Raw genomic sequence first — 15,852 nt, forward strand, 5'->3', positions numbered from 1 at the left:
GGTGATCTTGCCGTCTTTATGGCCCTTCGATTGCTGTCTCTCGGTCTGCTGCACTGTGGTCTCCATGTTACTCCAGACCCCGTACCCGTCTCCCTTCCCCAAGCTGAAATCGGCTTGCATGTGTAATTCTTGTGCTTCCCTGGCATGGTAGTTTTCCCCTCTTGTCACTGTTATCTTGCATAATTAAATTTGCCTCTAGCATCGACAGTTTTAGAAATTTTCTACCTTCTTTGAGTCTGCGTTATTGCTTTCTGTATTGACATTTCATATAGCAGGATTTTGTTTGATTCAGTTTTGTATTATTCCTATTCCTACATCAGCGTGTCCTGTTTGACTGCATCTGGAAAATTGGTTTGTCTGTTATTACGAAGCATAGGCTTGTCTTACCAGAGCGAGCTTGAGAATTTTTTACATCACACAGCAATGCAGCTCATTTGTATACTCCATTATATCATACAGCAAGAAGGGAGGCAGCAGGGAAGGGTATATAAATATTTCTAAATGTGTTCCTTTTCCTAGTTGTACAACGGTAGCCCTTTTGAAATTGAGGTGTTACTCTGGTAACACTGGTTGTGGTTCTTTCTCTAGTTTAGTTGCAACTGATGAGGGAGAATTGGTGAACCTTTTCCCGAACCCTCGTGTGCTGAAGTAATTTACTTCAGTTTCTGTAGTGAATAAATACTTCAGAGGCTGGGGGTGGGACATAACAGCCCTCGGAGTCTGTGTGAAAAGCTGTACAAAGCACAGTATAAATAAACCCAGCCGTTCTAAACTGTAAGCCAAAGGTTTCCACTTCCATTTAATCAAATCCATATTGCTGCACTACCAGTGTTTCTAACTAAACTGATAAAATTTTATCAAGTTGCTTTGGAAGAAAATTTGCTGAATAATTTTGCAGGTGTTTTATAGAGCACTCAACTTTCTTTGTTTTATAATATATGTTGGAGAAAGAAGTACTTGTTACACTTTGAAAAGATTTGATATTTAGAATGGCCTTTACGATCACATTTTTTCTACAAATTTTTTTTTTTTTTAACCAACGTAATGACCTAAGCACATTTTCCCCTTATGTCATATTTGTAAAAATGCAAGGTCAATGAGCTCTGGTAAACAGTAGTTTACTACAGGAGCAGTACTTAGACAAAAAAACCTAGAGATTTTTGAGTTTTTTTTTTTTTTTTTTTAAATTATTCTCCCCCCCCCCCCCCTTTCTCTTTGTTATAGCTTCTCTCCCCTGTGTTCATGCTAGAAGGCAGATGTTTGTTTCAGACGTGAGCAAACCCTTTGTACAGTACCATGCTGAAAGGCATCTGTTTACAGAGCTGCCACTGACTGCCCACCTGCAGACATCAGCATTCTAGAGCACTCTAATTCCTCAGTGTTTAAGACCATGTGGCTTGTAGCTGGAACATGGCATGTGCTGTAAAGCTCTCATTGTTAAAGGGTTGCTGTTATTCTACCATTTACACCCACTTTGATTCTTGTGCAGGTTGCTGAAGAAAACATTGCAGTGCCTACACTTCATCCTTTGAGCCTAATAGCTTTTCTGACTCATACTTTTAGGGTGCAACAGTGCATCTCAAAAGTAGATGTGATGGAAATTGAAGATGTTCAGTGTAGATCATGTGATGAAGTACACAACATCATACAACAGCCAGAGGTGCTGTCAGCTGAATTTTCAAAGAAGGATTATTTTAACAATATGTGTTATGTTGCTGTAGGTCTAATATGGAAAAGACTGAGCAGGATAAATTTTTTTTCATTCCCATAGCTTTGAAATTGGCAGACCCCACACGTGGTCCATCATTGTGTCCTTTATGTCCACTTAGTAAAGACTGTAATAGAGGGGCATTGCTTGTGACTGTTTATAGAGCAGAATACCTAGTAAAGAAGTGTCAAGCTTAAGGGCTTTGAACTGGCAACCATCTGGTCATACTGGCCCAATTTTTTTTGCCCGTGTCCCCTGTGTATGTGAATTTAAGCCAGGGTTGATTTTGTATAGACAGTAGCCCACCTTGTTTGTGTTGGACAGAAGAGGTGCAGGTGTCCCGCAGAGGTGGAATTGGTTGAATTGTGCCGCTCACTGTGGGTCCTAGGGGTTGGTGTCACAGTGTGTCTGCTTTTTCTGAAGAGTTTTGAACCCAAATCTGAATTTACCCAGATAAGTGAGGGACTAATTCAGCTACTCTCTTCATGTTGCTTCTGAGAGCTACTTTGGGTTGTTTACACATTTCCTGTGATCCTCTGATTAACCTTTCAGGATGTGGAATAAATTTTTTTTGCCTTTTTCCTACACTCAACAACTGGTTCTGAACTGCAGGCAGAGTCTGGCTATGGCTCGGAGTCCAGCTTACGGCGTCATGGGTCCATGCTGTCCCTCACATCCGCAGCCAGTGGCTACTCCGCCACCTCCACATCCTCATTCAAGGTATTGTACAATAAGCCCAAAACACGTCGCTCGTGTGTCAAATCAGTTTAACTGGTTTTACGCACTCCTGCAATACAATCCCAATTTGTTAACCTGCTATGTTGATTATCAATGTAGTGTTGGCAGAACATTTAAATTTGTGAATAGCGTTATGCAACAAATCGAACAATAAGAAAGTAAGAATAACAGGGCTAATTCTTTGTGTTTAACAGAAAGGACACAGTTTACGTGAGAAGCTGGCGGAGATGGAGACATTCCGGGATATTCTGTGCAGACAGGTTGACACGCTACAGAAATACTTTGATGCGTGCGCTGATGCAGTGTCCAAAGATGAATTTCAGAGAGATAAAGGTATCTACTTCTAGATTAAAGTAGAAGTTGTTCCAGTATATAGATAGTTTCAAAGCCATAATAAATGCTTGCAGAGTAATGAATTTTTCAGTCCGTTCTGTTGTTTCAAAACTAATTTAAATGTGTGAATAAAGCTAGTTACTAGATCTTCTGACAGAGCCATCTCCATTCTCAAAGCTCTTCTTGACAGCCTTGTCTGTGAGTCATAGCAGAAGCACCAAAGGTGTGACAGCATTGCTCTGGGAGAAACTGAAAGCCTTCATACTGTAGCCACCAAGTAGTCTGAGCTGCAGGGTTCTTAGTCAACATCCCTGTGAATATTTTTTTAAGACGACAAATCAAAGTACAATCTTAACACTTTCATATAAATATTTGGACATGGCAAGAAGAGTAAATGTGCTGTTATCTATAGACATACCCTGCTGGGCAGATTTACTTGGGTGCGTATTTAGAGCAGGTGCCTGGTTTTGTCTGTTCTGCTTGTTGATCCTAGTGTGGCTTGTCAAAATGGAACTTGTGTGAAGGAATGTTCCCATGATTTAATGACATACTTACTGTTGCCCTCACCCTACGAACACCTTCGTATTCAGGTTTATTGTACCTGTTTCCAATTATCTCCCTGTGAGCTAGTTTAGACAGATATGGGAAAAATGTGTAATTGCATGAAAGAGGAGTGTTGGTTTGTTTTCCAGTCCATAATTTAGTTTAATAAAGATGTCTGTTGTTCAGCATTGCCTGAGGAATGGAAAAATATCTGGCCTCATCTCATTAGTGCAATATGTTACTTTTTTTTTTTTTTTTTTTAAAAAGTGTTTCTGTAAGATAAAGGAAGGAGTTGAGTGAAGTTTGTGGCTGTGTAAAACATTCTTTTGGTGGAATATTTGCTCTTGGCTGGGTGTTTGTATCATGGCAGTACGTGCATTGTCCTTTGAATCTGGATTCTTCCCCTACAAACGGGAAAAACTGGCTTGGGTTAATAGGAGCCATTCTTTGAGGGGAAAGGGATGCCCACTTAGGAAAGTGCAAACCCATCATCTGTAGCATGATTCATGAAAACATGCGCTGCTGTGTATCTTTTAGTTGTGGAAGACGACGAAGACGATTTTCCAAACACCCGTCCTGACGGAGACTTTCTGCACAACAACAATGGCAGTAAGGAGAAATGTAAGTGTGGTGTGATAATGTGACGGTTCCAGTCCGAGGCCTTTTGGATGGTATGCAGATGTCACTGAACTGAAGGTTTTAGTGCGTAGTTTTTGCTGTTTCTACTTTAACGTTGCAATTGTCCTCTTTTAAAACTGTCACATCTGTTTGCACTTTTAAATGGTTATTGGTCTTTCCCAGGCAAATCTTATTATAAGACTCAGTTTATATGTGCAGTGTGCTTGAAATGTGTTGGAAGTTGATATTTTTCTCTTTCTAATCACTCTGGTCATTTACCTGGTTATTTAGCCATTTATTATTTTAGTGAACACTGTTCACCAAAGCAGCTTAGTGTTAATCTGCTTACAGTAATGTACTTATTTATAAAACTGGGAAATTTTTTACTGAAATCATTTAGGGTGTCCTTTCAGTGCAAGGCAACGGCTCTGACTGCTACACTACCTGCTGTCCCTTGGAATTTAGTTTCTTTCCAGGTAGTTCTTTTTTTGTGCATAGGTTGAGTTTAGTGCTTTAATTATATCTAATAGCTTAAGGAGCATTAATACAATGAGCAATGCAGCAATAATGTGCATTTCAACATGCACTTTTTTTTTTTAATCATCTGTCATGGGTTTATACAGGTACGGCTCTGGTCTTCCTACATCTTTCTACATATACATTATTCAAAGATTGTGCACAGTGTTCACACAACTGATGGCTCCCCTTCCCTGCTAATTTTTTTTTTTCCCTGGCCATTGAGCTGGTTTTGATTAACCGTTTGAATTTCTTCGGCCTCAAATCTTGCAACCCTGCCAGCTGTATACCACAGATCATATACCATAGACTTACACAAGAAAGGTGACACATGTAAAGTACAGGCTACCATGGGTTTGTCTCTCATGTTTCCTTTTCACCCCAACCATTCAGTGTTTCCATCCGTGAATCCCAAAGGAATAAACGGGATTGACTTCAAAGGGGAAGCCATCACCTTCAAGGCTACCACTGCGGGCATCCTGTCCACCTTGTCTCACTGCATAGATCTGATGATGAAGAGGGAGGACAGCTGGCAGAAGAGGCTGGACAAGGTGGAGTACTAGATACTCTTGCCTGAATGTATTTCAGCACTTTGAAAATAGTCACTATGGGCCTTCTTGGAGAGATCGGCATAATGTGTATGAAATCATCCATATTGCTGTTTACCTTGGAAAAAGTCTGTCTGATTTATTAGTTTTATCCCATTCCTTAGTACATATGCCAGACATGTACAATAATTTCCAGGCAGCAGCCTGAGGAGTTAGCTTGTTCTCCCTGTTTCTGTATGGGTTTCCACACACAGTCCAAAGATGTTTCCACTGAAATGATCACTGTAATTTGCCTTAAGTGTGTTTGTATGACTGCCATGCTGTGGACCAGAGACCGTTCAGGGTGTACCTTTACCTACGCCCTTTGCTTCTGAATCAGCTCCAGAACACCATGACCCCCTCATGGCTAATGACGGTGAATTAATGAATGAATCAGTCAATATTTTGCGAGTATAGGACAAATTTAATCTGGGTTAATTCTTACCTTTTAATTTTTTTTTTTAACAGATCTCAATTTCTTAAAGTTTTGACACTTGCAATATGACATTTCAAAAAGTCTGCAAATAACAAAACAGCTTGTGTGAAACTTCTGCTGTGGTTAAAATCCCTGCCTTTATCTGGTTGCTAAACCAGTTTTTCCCACCCTCTTTGCAAACAATAAGGAGTAAAATGTGACACGGGATATATTAGTCATTTAGAGTGAGGCTCTTGGAGACCAAGGAGGCCGGAGGCTTTGTGGCAGCTTGAGCGTCACTCTCATTGCTTTTATGTGCTGGATTGAGAGTTTGAGGGGATGAGCTCTTCGTCTGCGTTGACCTCGCCGGGGTCGGAACTCCACAGGGCCACCTGGTGGAGCTGGAGGAGGTGCACAGTGGCCATACCAAAATATGACAACCAAAAGTGGATTCCACTCTGCACTAAGAGCTGCTTCCGCACAGTAGGTTCCAGGAAGTTTTATTAGTGGTTGACGCAAGGCCTGTGAGGAATGAAATGCATTTGACGCTTTCTCTTTTGTTTTGCTCTGTGGGAAACAATTTGGCTAGAATGGCAAATTAAAGAGGAGACCTCTGTCTCTAGCTTCCAAATTCATCTTTTTTTCTTCCTCCTAATGACTCAGATCTCTCTCTCCCCCCCCTCACTGGAAGTCCAGAGTGATGGGTGACAGTGAGTACTGTCAGACCTCACTAGGTCATTTGGTTTTTTACTTGCTGATGGGTAGAAATAGTGTTAATGTTCCAGGAGGGAAATAATATTTTTCCCAACTTTGTTTCTGAAGGAATTGGAGAAGAGGAGACGGGTGGAGGAGGCCTACAAGACTGCAGTGTCAGAACTGAAGAAGAAATCTCACTTTGGAGGTCCGGATTATGAGGTGTGTGCACATGGAGAAACACTGCGAAGGATTAATCTTATCAGTCCTAGCAACGATCAGCTCAATTGCATCATTACTTGGTGGGCGTGGGCTTCAGGGTAAAGCATTTTGGGAGCACTGCATGTGTGCATTGTTTCCTTTATGTAATTATTTTCAGTTGATCTGCAGTGAGTGATTGTGTTTTACATCACATGCAAATAAATGGCAATGCAAATGATTTTATAGGAGGGTCCCAACAGTCTCATTAACGAAGATGAGTTTTTCGATGCGGTAGAAGCTGCTCTTGACAGACAAGATAAGATTGAGGAACAGGTAATGTTGCACGTTTAGTCTTCAGTTCTTTACAGTCCATGCAAAATCAAAACTGCAGGTGACCTCTGAATGACTGACTGACTGTTATACCCCTTTAAGAACAATAGTAATAACAAGGAAGTATAAATGTTTTTTTTTAATGTCTTTGAGGGATATTCGGATTTGGTGGGATGTTTTGAATTGTAAGACTGTCCAGAAATGTGATATATTTTTCCTGCCACAGTCCCAGTCGGAGAAGTCCAGGATACACCGGCCAACAGCAGTTCCCTCGGGAGATACCTACTCCACCATTGGCACCCACAGATTAGCTCAGAAGGTAGCGACTCAGCTGTTCTTCACATTCACAAGAGGTGTTCTAAAAATATCCAAAGGTTCTTTCTCTGTGTGCAGTTAACTGAGAACAGACAAGTTTGTGATGCAGTCTGATCTTAAATTGAGCATGAGAAGTCAAGATTTGTTAAATCCTTCAGCCTCAAACAGGGAATGAGCAGTGGGTTCCTTTTAGTGGCCCAAAGTCTGTGGGCACGTATGCAGAAAGACGTGACCTGTCTATTAACGAGTAGCCTGTAGCTAGAACTGCTAGTAGAGTGATGCTTTGTGAAAATAATGAATTCATGCAAAACAGTCAGTGGGTGAAGTGAAATGAAAACCATCGGTCTTTCTAGGCCTTCAGTTGGACACTGCTGTTCTGAAGGGTTGTTCCGCACTTTGACACAGCTGTGTTCTCCTGTTTAAAGCTGCTTTCAGGCCTCATGCACCTGGCCCCGAATTCTCAATATCAGATGTTTTTTTTTTTTTTTTTTTTTGGGGTCCCCTCCATAATTTGGGCTCTGGGTCTGTGACATAGCCCTATACCCACTCCTCCTCTGTGTCTTCCATTTAGCTTGTCAGTGCCTCTGATGATGTTCACAGATTCAGGATGCAGGTACTGTATCCAGGCAGAGAACATCCCCAATCTCTGCAGCACCTGCACTGCAAATGCCTGTGGAGCAGGCCTGTTTTTAATGTGTGTGTGTGTGTGTGTGCGTGTGTGTGTGCGCGCGCACCACAGTAACTTCTGTACACATAATCTGCATCCACACCAGCTACACTTTTGCTGCTCTTCTAGTTATTTGCAGACTTGTTTCCTCTACTAACCTCTTTGCCTGTTGTGCCTGAGCGAGGTCACTGCACTGTTTTGCACACCAGTATTCCAGCACAATCTCTGTTTTATAAGATTATTTTGTAATAGTGTCCTTGTCATTTCACTTAAAATGTTTCACTTGAGATGCAGCACACTAGTACAAAACTGTAAGCCAAACATAACATGGTAGGATAGATTGTCAGTTTTGAAGCTTCTCCATCAATTGATTGTCAGATTGTAATTTACCCATCTTACGAGCATGTAATTAATTTTGTTAAATTATGTATTTTAACAGTGACCTTAACTGAAGAAACTAACTCTTTTGAATCATCATTCTGTGAGGTCATTCACCTGTTGATGGAGCTGCAGAAGCAAATCTCATGTTTGAGTCCTGGAATTTTTCTCCCTTAACATGTTTGGCCACCTGTGGACCTCAGAGTACTGACCCCTCTGATTTTGCCTGCTTTGGATCTTTCTGGATTGTTACCAACAAGAAAGCCGTTCTGCCTAAAATCGTGCCTGAAGGGGTTTCCCCCCCTGTTGACATGCTGAAATTTAAAAAGTATTCTCTCTCTCTCGGTTTTGCAGGTGGAAGAGATGGTGCAGTATCACATGTCCTACTCCCTGCAGGATGTTGGTGGTGATGCCAATTGGCAGCTGGTGGTTGAGGAAGGGGAGATGAAGGTGAGGAGAGCAGTGCCACATTACATGCGCTCAGCTGCTGGTCAGTCACAGAGAGGACATGACCACACAAGACCACTAGTTGAAACCCTTGTCACTTTCATTAAAAGCTTGTTTTACAGCTTCTGAGTTGGTAGTATATGGGGTAATGTGGTTAGTGTTGGAGAACTGCACTTGTGACGAGAAGAGACTTTTGTGTTGTACTTCTGAACAAGGTGTTTGAATTCAGATTGTATCAGTATTACCTGAAGAAACGGTGCTTGCGTAAGTAAACCACCAGAAGTTGGAATTCTTGATAGTGAGTTTGTAGACCCTTCAGTTATGAGCAGTAATTATTATTTTTTTTTTTTGCAGAGTGGGATGATGACTAATCGCAGAAGTGTCTCTCTTAGTTTATAACCCACTGTAACCATTTATGCCGGTCTTTCTTTCACCTGCAAATTATTTTAAAAGTGTATAAAAATTTTCTTCATAGTTCTCTGAGCATGAATATCTTTAGCAGAATGTTTACTTTTAATTTTCTTATAAAAAATGTACAAGTGGAAGAACTGTGTGTGAATGTATAAGGTATGTCAGTCATATTTAACTTGCTAATGAGCAAATAAGAGTACATTTAAAAACCAACATCTAGACAGCATTCTGTATTTGGCAAATGTGCAGTTCCAAGTGTACCAAGCAAGCATGTGTGCTGTTTCCAGGTGTATCGACGAGAGGTGGAGGAGAACGGCATTGTGCTGGACCCGCTGAAAGCGACACATGCCGTCAAGGGGGTGACTGGGCATGAAGTGTGTCATTACTTCTGGAACACAGAAGTGCGAAACGACTGGGAGAGTGAGTTCACTGCCGCCTCTGGTGACCTCGCCCCGAGGGCTGAGCTTGAGATTGCCAACATGGTATTAGCGTTGCTCTTTTTTTTTTCCAGCAACTATTGAGAACTTCAATGTGGTGGAAACGCTGTCAGACAACGCAATTATAATTTATCAGACTCACAAGGTAAAGAAAATTGATGCTGCTTTTATGAATGATGGAAAATTCATATTTAATAATACAGAATTTCAGCATTTTATTTGTAGAAAATAGCGGAAGAATGGAGATAAGCCACAGGGTATTTACTGTACATAGTGGCTGGGTGAAATGCAAAAAATTCATGTATTCTGTAAGCTCGTCCTGGGTGTGTCCCTCCCCTTCCAGCCTTGTGCCCTGTGTTGCCGGATTAGGCTCCGGTTCACCGCGACCCTGCTTGGGACGAGCGGTTTTGTACAATGTGTGTGTATTCTATAAGGCTGCTGTAGTTTTGGCTGTCATGCTATTGGTCTCAGTTTCACACAACACATTTTTGTGCACTTTTCCAGAGGGTGTGGCCTGCCTCCCAGAGAGACGTTCTCTATCTGTCGGCTATACGCAAAATTGTGGCCAACAATGAGAACGATCCAGACACATGGCTAGTCTGCAACTTCTCGGTTGATCATGAGAACAACCCTGTAAGTAACACCGTAACTTTGTCCCTCAGCAAAAACGTAAATAATGTATGAATAATAAAAAGTAACCGTTAACAATTAGTAAATGGTACCATTTGCTTCTTCAGTAAAGGAGAAGATGGGCTTCTTTTGCTTTTTATTTTTGTTATAAATGGTACACCAAATTTCTGTTGAATTCCAAGAAATGAACTGTCTAGATAAGACCAGCATTTGAACAGTGAAGTAAGCCTAGGATTCATTCAGCTTTTGGTCAGTTCAAAGGTCCCAGACTTTGGGCAGCAGTGAGTAATGGGTAGCCTATACAGGTATTCCTGAAGGTTTCCATGTAAGCAGGAGTGGTGCAACACATCTACTTGTATATGAAGAATAAAAGTGGAGACTCTAGTGGTCCCAGGAAGTCACTGGAAATTTCTGGTGGGTGGGTCAGGAGATTGTCTCTCACCCCCCCCCATCCTTGAAAAAAAATTTTTTCTGAAGCAACTTGAAATACAAGGTTTGTATACTAAGTTACATTGAATTATTTACCCATTTTTTGGGGTAATTCAGGGTAAGCGTGCAGCAGCACTACTGTAAAAGCAGGATTTAAACCAAGATCCCTCAACTGCAAGGTGATCACTCTAACCACTGCGCTACCTGCTGCCACTTTGCTATGTTAAACTGTCAAGCAGGTCTTACTTTTTTGTTTTTGGTTTCCCCCCCTTTGGTTGCCCCAGCCCACCAATAGGTGTGTTCGTGCCAAAATCAATGTGGCCATGATCTGTCAGACCCTGGTAAGCCCACCAGAGGGAGACAAAGAGATCAGCAGAGACAACATCCTTTGCAAAATCACCTACGTTGCAAATGGTAAGTTGCGCTTTCTTGACAGACGTGTTGGAGGCAGAGCTGAACTTTGTGGTGCTTGGAGAGGGTCTTCTTCATTGAACGTTTCCCTCCTCTATCAGTGAACCCAGGCGGTTGGGCCCCTGCCTCTGTGTTGCGTGCTGTGGCTAAGAGGGAGTACCCCAAATTTCTGAAGCGCTTCACCACCTATGTCCAGGAGAAGACGGCTGGAAAGTCCATTCTCTTCTGAGCTCTGCAGGTAACCGGATTGTCAAACAACAATACCCTCAAAGATCCATGACTACTTGCTTGGATGGGTGTGTTGTACCAGAAGCGTCATAGTAAAAACAGTTGACAGGCTTGCTTTTTTTTTTTTTTTTTTTCCCCCCTCCCCATTTAAATTTAGCAGTGTGCTACATTTAAAGTATTACAGTTTCTTTTAAAACAAGTTCAATAATTTCTCATTAGTTATACTTGTGTCTTAATGTATCATGCATGGCAGCGCTAGCATTAGATCTGTATTGGACGCTTACCTGTTTTTTGTTTTATCCTGTTTTAGTGCCCTGCTATTGCTGGACGACTCGCCCGATTTCCTCCCTTGCTGAGGTTGACACCTGACTGGGTGTGCATTCCTCTACTGTGGGACTGCACTTACCTGCAGCAGCACAGTCCGTCCCTGCGCTCTTATCTCCACCTCCTGCAGCTTAGGCCCACCCCCTGACCTCCCCAATACAGAGCTTAAGAGCTGCCGAAATTGCACCCAGCACCCCTGCGTGCTCCCAAAAGCTACATCCCATGCAGATTCCTTTTCTGTCAGCTGTGGTTTAAAGGCTTTAATGCACCATTTGCTCACCATCATTTTTCTAGCTCCTGCCGGAATAGCAAAATTAAAATGGTTTGTTAGTTTTCTGGCACTAAATTTTGGAGATATAGTAGTTCTGCTTTTTGTAAATGTTTAATCATAATTTCCAGCAAGATTTGATTTTCAAGTTTCCTACAATCACTGATCTCATGGCTTATTTTCATGCTGCTAATTTTTCTAAAAAGTTACTTTTTTAAAGTTGTTTTGATTGTTAGACTTTAGGGCTGTTACTTACCTTTGACCTTACCTTTTCATCTCTGTTTCTAGTGAAGACCAAATACAGGGTCTGATGGAGGGAGATATGGAAAAGCTTTATACGTTTTTCTTTTTTCAGAAATGTTTATATTTCTACGTTGTTTAGTTGTATGTGTGTTGTAAAGATGTGTAGTGGTTTAAGAGAGGAGGGAAGGTAATAGCCACATCCAGGAATACCCACTGAAGTCAGAATGCTACTTTGATCAGTGTTTACTAGAAGAAATGGTGAAAAAGTGAATAACACAAGGAACTGAAGGCAGAGGACAGAAGTAAAATGTAAGCTAAAGCAAAAAACACTGTAAGATGAAAGCAGCTCAAAGTGCACAATCCCATCTGTGGACCAGCTATGGCTTCCCAGCAACCCAAATGTGTCACAGCCAAGTCACCATGGAAATGGCATCATATGGTAATCATCCTATGACAACCTGTCAGTCTCCACCTTGAATCGGTTTTTTTTTTTTTTTTGGGCACAACTGCAGAAACAGTCTGAATGTCCCCTTGTCAGCTGCAGTTCTTGTAACTGGTGGGAGGAACTTAAGTTGCAAATTACTTTGTGGACTGTTTCACATCTGGCGTGTGTTGAATCAGTGAAGGATTCTTTTGTGAGACTGTTTAAACCTATGATGCCTTAGAGTGCAGGAGGTAGTTGGGGGTCCATGTCATAACACTGAAGTCTCTGAAGAAGTGCCTCGGAACATCTGAGCAGGGCATACAGTCAGTCACTACATACCTATAGCAAAACACTCTAGGGGTAAATGTTTTTAAAAAGCTGCATTTCTTTCCTTAATGGCGAGGGGTTTGTTAAAATAAATGAATCGTAAAGGGGTTAATGATTCTCATGAATTCTTACCTCTGAATGTTTTCTTTGAGCATTGTGATTTGGCAATCAGCAGGGAAGTCTGTGCAGAAAGTTGTAACACAATCAGATTTTTGGCCTGACGAAATGAGTGTGAGAACAAAAAGCTGTTTCTAACCCCTTAAGGCTCAGGCTAGAAAAAACTTTCAGAACTTACACTGAGGGATACAAATTTTTTATTATTTTAACACACAACTGGTTGAAATATAGGTGTGCATTTTGGGTGTTGTTTCTTTTGGATTTGCACTAAATGTAATTGGAAGTTGCATAACTGCAAAGCATTACACTAGAGCAGGAGTCTGAACTAAGTGCGGAACATCTAAGTTTGGCACTACGTATGTCAAAGATGGCCAGAATGAGATGTAAGATGTTAGTTTAATGACATGTCCAAATAGAAGAGAATGATGTAAATTCATTATCAAGTGTTTCCTATTTCTTTCTATTTCCATCCTTTTGCAGTCAAAACTGCAGCATTAAACATTTCTAGACTTTTGGCTATGCGTAAACCTGCCATGTCTGTGAAAAGTACTTTTAGAAATGTAAAGATTGGGTTTGATTTATAGAAGTTTAATATAAATTCCTGATTAAAATCTTCACAAATCTTGCTTTTTGGTGGTTCTGAACTTTTCTTGGGGGGGACAATTTTTTTTTTTCTTCTCCCCTGGTGAATTATGAATCTGTAAGCAAGTAATTGCTTTGAAAGGGGAGGCAGTAAATATTAACAAGTGTTAATTTTAAAATATTCAATTTTTAAAGAACAGAATTGGATATGAAAATTTGAAATCCAGAGTTTTAAAATAACCCAAAACCAAAGAAACCAGGCAGTTTGAATGAATCCAGCCTCCATAGTAAGAATGGAAATATGGCTCAGTAGAGTAAGATGAGCATATTTGAATATAATATTAGCCCTTCTATGCACACTAACATACCTTTAGACAGATACTTTGCCTTTCCAAGGATATAATCGTGATTATCTGAACAAAAGCTGACTGGGGCCTTTGTTTGTTCAACAGATTGGACTGATAAGTCATTCTTCTCACAGGCACTTAGGAAGTCTTTGCTCAACATCATAACACCGCTCCATTCAGTCACATGGTATTTACGTTACCAACCAACCAATGTGAACAACCACTTGTCCAAACTGGGGCCGCGGTGAGCCTAACCCAGCAACAGAGGGCACAAGGCCGAAGTGGGAGGGGACGCAACCTGTATGGGACGCCAGTCCATCGCAACGCACCCCAAGCGGGACTCGAACCCCAGACCCACCGCAGCACCACACCCTCTCCCTTGAATTTACATTACACTTACTCATTTAGGAAATGCTTTTCTCCAAAGTGACACATCTCATAGAAGATGCAAGATGTGCATTACATTAGCATAGAGAGAGAGACTTAGATGCAGATGTCATTCTTAACTGCAGTTTGGTTCACGTGCTGGAAAGAAACTATGTACATCACATGAGTAGCTGTATCTGTATAAAACTTCATCTGAGTATTGATGATTTCTTCCTAGTAATTTTTTTAAATATAGAAACAGTTATGTTACAGGAGTAATTGCATTATAGTGCATGAACATTTACACCTTGCATAAACTTAGTAGGTCATGGTCAGAGTGAGTCTGGAAGAGGTAAGATTTAAGCCCTTTTTTTAAATTTGGACAGATTCAGCAGTTCTGAGTGAGAGGAGGAAGCTGTTCCACCACAACGGAGCCAGAACCGAGAACCTTCGTGCTTTACCTTTCGTGCATGGAACCATCAAATGGGCAGATGCGGAGGAGCGTAGCAGTCTGGTTGGGGTGTAGCGGATGATCAAGTTTTGTAGATGGGCACAAATATATCCCTTACATGAACGAAAGGCCTGTGAGAATTGGTCTGAGTGCAACTTTCCTGACATGGGTGCTGTAGAGTCCATACCTGTGAAAAGGTTTCTTTCAGTCATAAGCACCTGATTGAGCTTTACTTACATGACTTTTTGTAATTTACAGCATCCTAAACATGTTAATGTTTTGAAGAAAGCAAGAAGACACTCTCCAGCCCACCTAAATCAGAAACAAACATCTGTCTAATCCTTTTGATCATGCTGCATATGTTTTAGTAGGTATTTTAATCAATTCTATGAACTGATCACCGTATGATTTCACAAGTTCATATATTCAATGTTAGCCTAAAGCTGTTATTTACCACTTTTACATGGAGTACGTACTATGAAACCCAAGTTGTCAAAATTTGAAGGAAAATTTACGTGTGGAAAATTAATATAGGTCATATATTAACTTTAATTCGTTTAGCACTTTCTTCTGAAGTGGTGTACATCTCAGTTCTGGGTCTGTTGTGGTGGAATGACCTTCCCCTGTCACTCAAAACTGCAGAAACTCTCTGTTTTCAAGAAGGGTCTGAAAACCCACCTTTTCCAGATCCACTTCGCCCAAGATCTCTTCAGATCATCTATGGCGTAACTGTTCACGCATCGAACTCCAGAAGCATCCCCAGATACAACGTTTATTCAGCCATTGCTCTGGTATTGTACTGCTCATTTGTGTATCTTATAATATTTAATAAAAAAATTTAAAAAAAAATTGGTGTGGGTATCGGGATTTGTCTGTGTCTTATGCACCTACTTGAATGATGAACCTCGGTGTAGCAAATGGTAGGGAACAAACCAGGTTTGCTTGAGACTTTCATGTCTGCAGCTATGTCTCCTCTCAATGTAATGCATAAATTGTACTTTTGCTGAAATGTATGTCGCTTTGGACAAAACCGTCTGCTAAATGAATAAATGTAAATGTAATGTAAATGTAAAGTAGGGACTGATCCTACGAATATTATGCAGGATGTATCTGCAGGGCCGGGCTGTGGCTTGGATATGTTGAGAGAATGACAGACTCGCATCAATCGTTACTCCCAGACTCTTAGCGAGGGAGCTAGGCAAAATGAGTGAGTTGTCCAGTTGGAGGGTAAGACCTAGGGTTAGGGTTAGAGCTAGGGTTAGGGTTGAAACTTCAGTAAGGGATGGAGCAAGGGTTAGGGTTGGTGCTAGGGTTAGTGGTGGAGGTAGGGTTAGGGGTGGAGCTAGGGTTGGCAGCAATTTAACGGCG

General features: G+C 41.2%; 1 protein-coding gene across 2 annotated transcripts in view; it reads left to right on the forward strand.

Moving 5' to 3' along the window:
- LOC108938121 (collagen type IV alpha-3-binding protein) overlaps nt 1–11,974 on the forward strand; it is a 30,900-nt gene extending 18,926 nt beyond the window's left edge. Inside the window, exons 4-18 of one of the 2 annotated variants that reach the window (XM_018758466.1) lie at nt 2,321–2,428; nt 2,641–2,779; nt 3,860–3,943; nt 4,850–5,007; nt 6,281–6,373; nt 6,599–6,685; nt 6,909–7,001; nt 7,569–7,610; nt 8,397–8,492; nt 9,188–9,320; nt 9,412–9,482; nt 9,842–9,970; nt 10,681–10,810; nt 10,909–11,045; nt 11,346–11,974. In XM_018758466.1, coding sequence (XP_018613982.1) covers nt 2,321–2,428; nt 2,641–2,779; nt 3,860–3,943; nt 4,850–5,007; nt 6,281–6,373; nt 6,599–6,685; nt 6,909–7,001; nt 7,569–7,610; nt 8,397–8,492; nt 9,188–9,320; nt 9,412–9,482; nt 9,842–9,970; nt 10,681–10,810; nt 10,909–11,036 — 1,491 coding nt within the window. In that variant the 3' untranslated portion in view covers nt 11,037–11,045; nt 11,346–11,974. The remainder of the gene's footprint in view (nt 1–2,320; nt 2,429–2,640; nt 2,780–3,859; nt 3,944–4,849; nt 5,008–6,280; nt 6,374–6,598; nt 6,686–6,908; nt 7,002–7,568; nt 7,611–8,396; nt 8,493–9,187; nt 9,321–9,411; nt 9,483–9,841; nt 9,971–10,680; nt 10,811–10,908; nt 11,046–11,345) is intronic. The other variant, XM_018758467.1, reaches the window with a different exon arrangement.
- Nucleotides 11,975–15,852: the final 3,878 nt, after the last annotated feature.

This window comes from Scleropages formosus, chromosome 17 (assembly GCF_900964775.1).
Source record: "Scleropages formosus chromosome 17, fSclFor1.1, whole genome shotgun sequence".
Taxonomy (NCBI): domain Eukaryota; kingdom Metazoa; phylum Chordata; class Actinopteri; order Osteoglossiformes; family Osteoglossidae; genus Scleropages; species Scleropages formosus.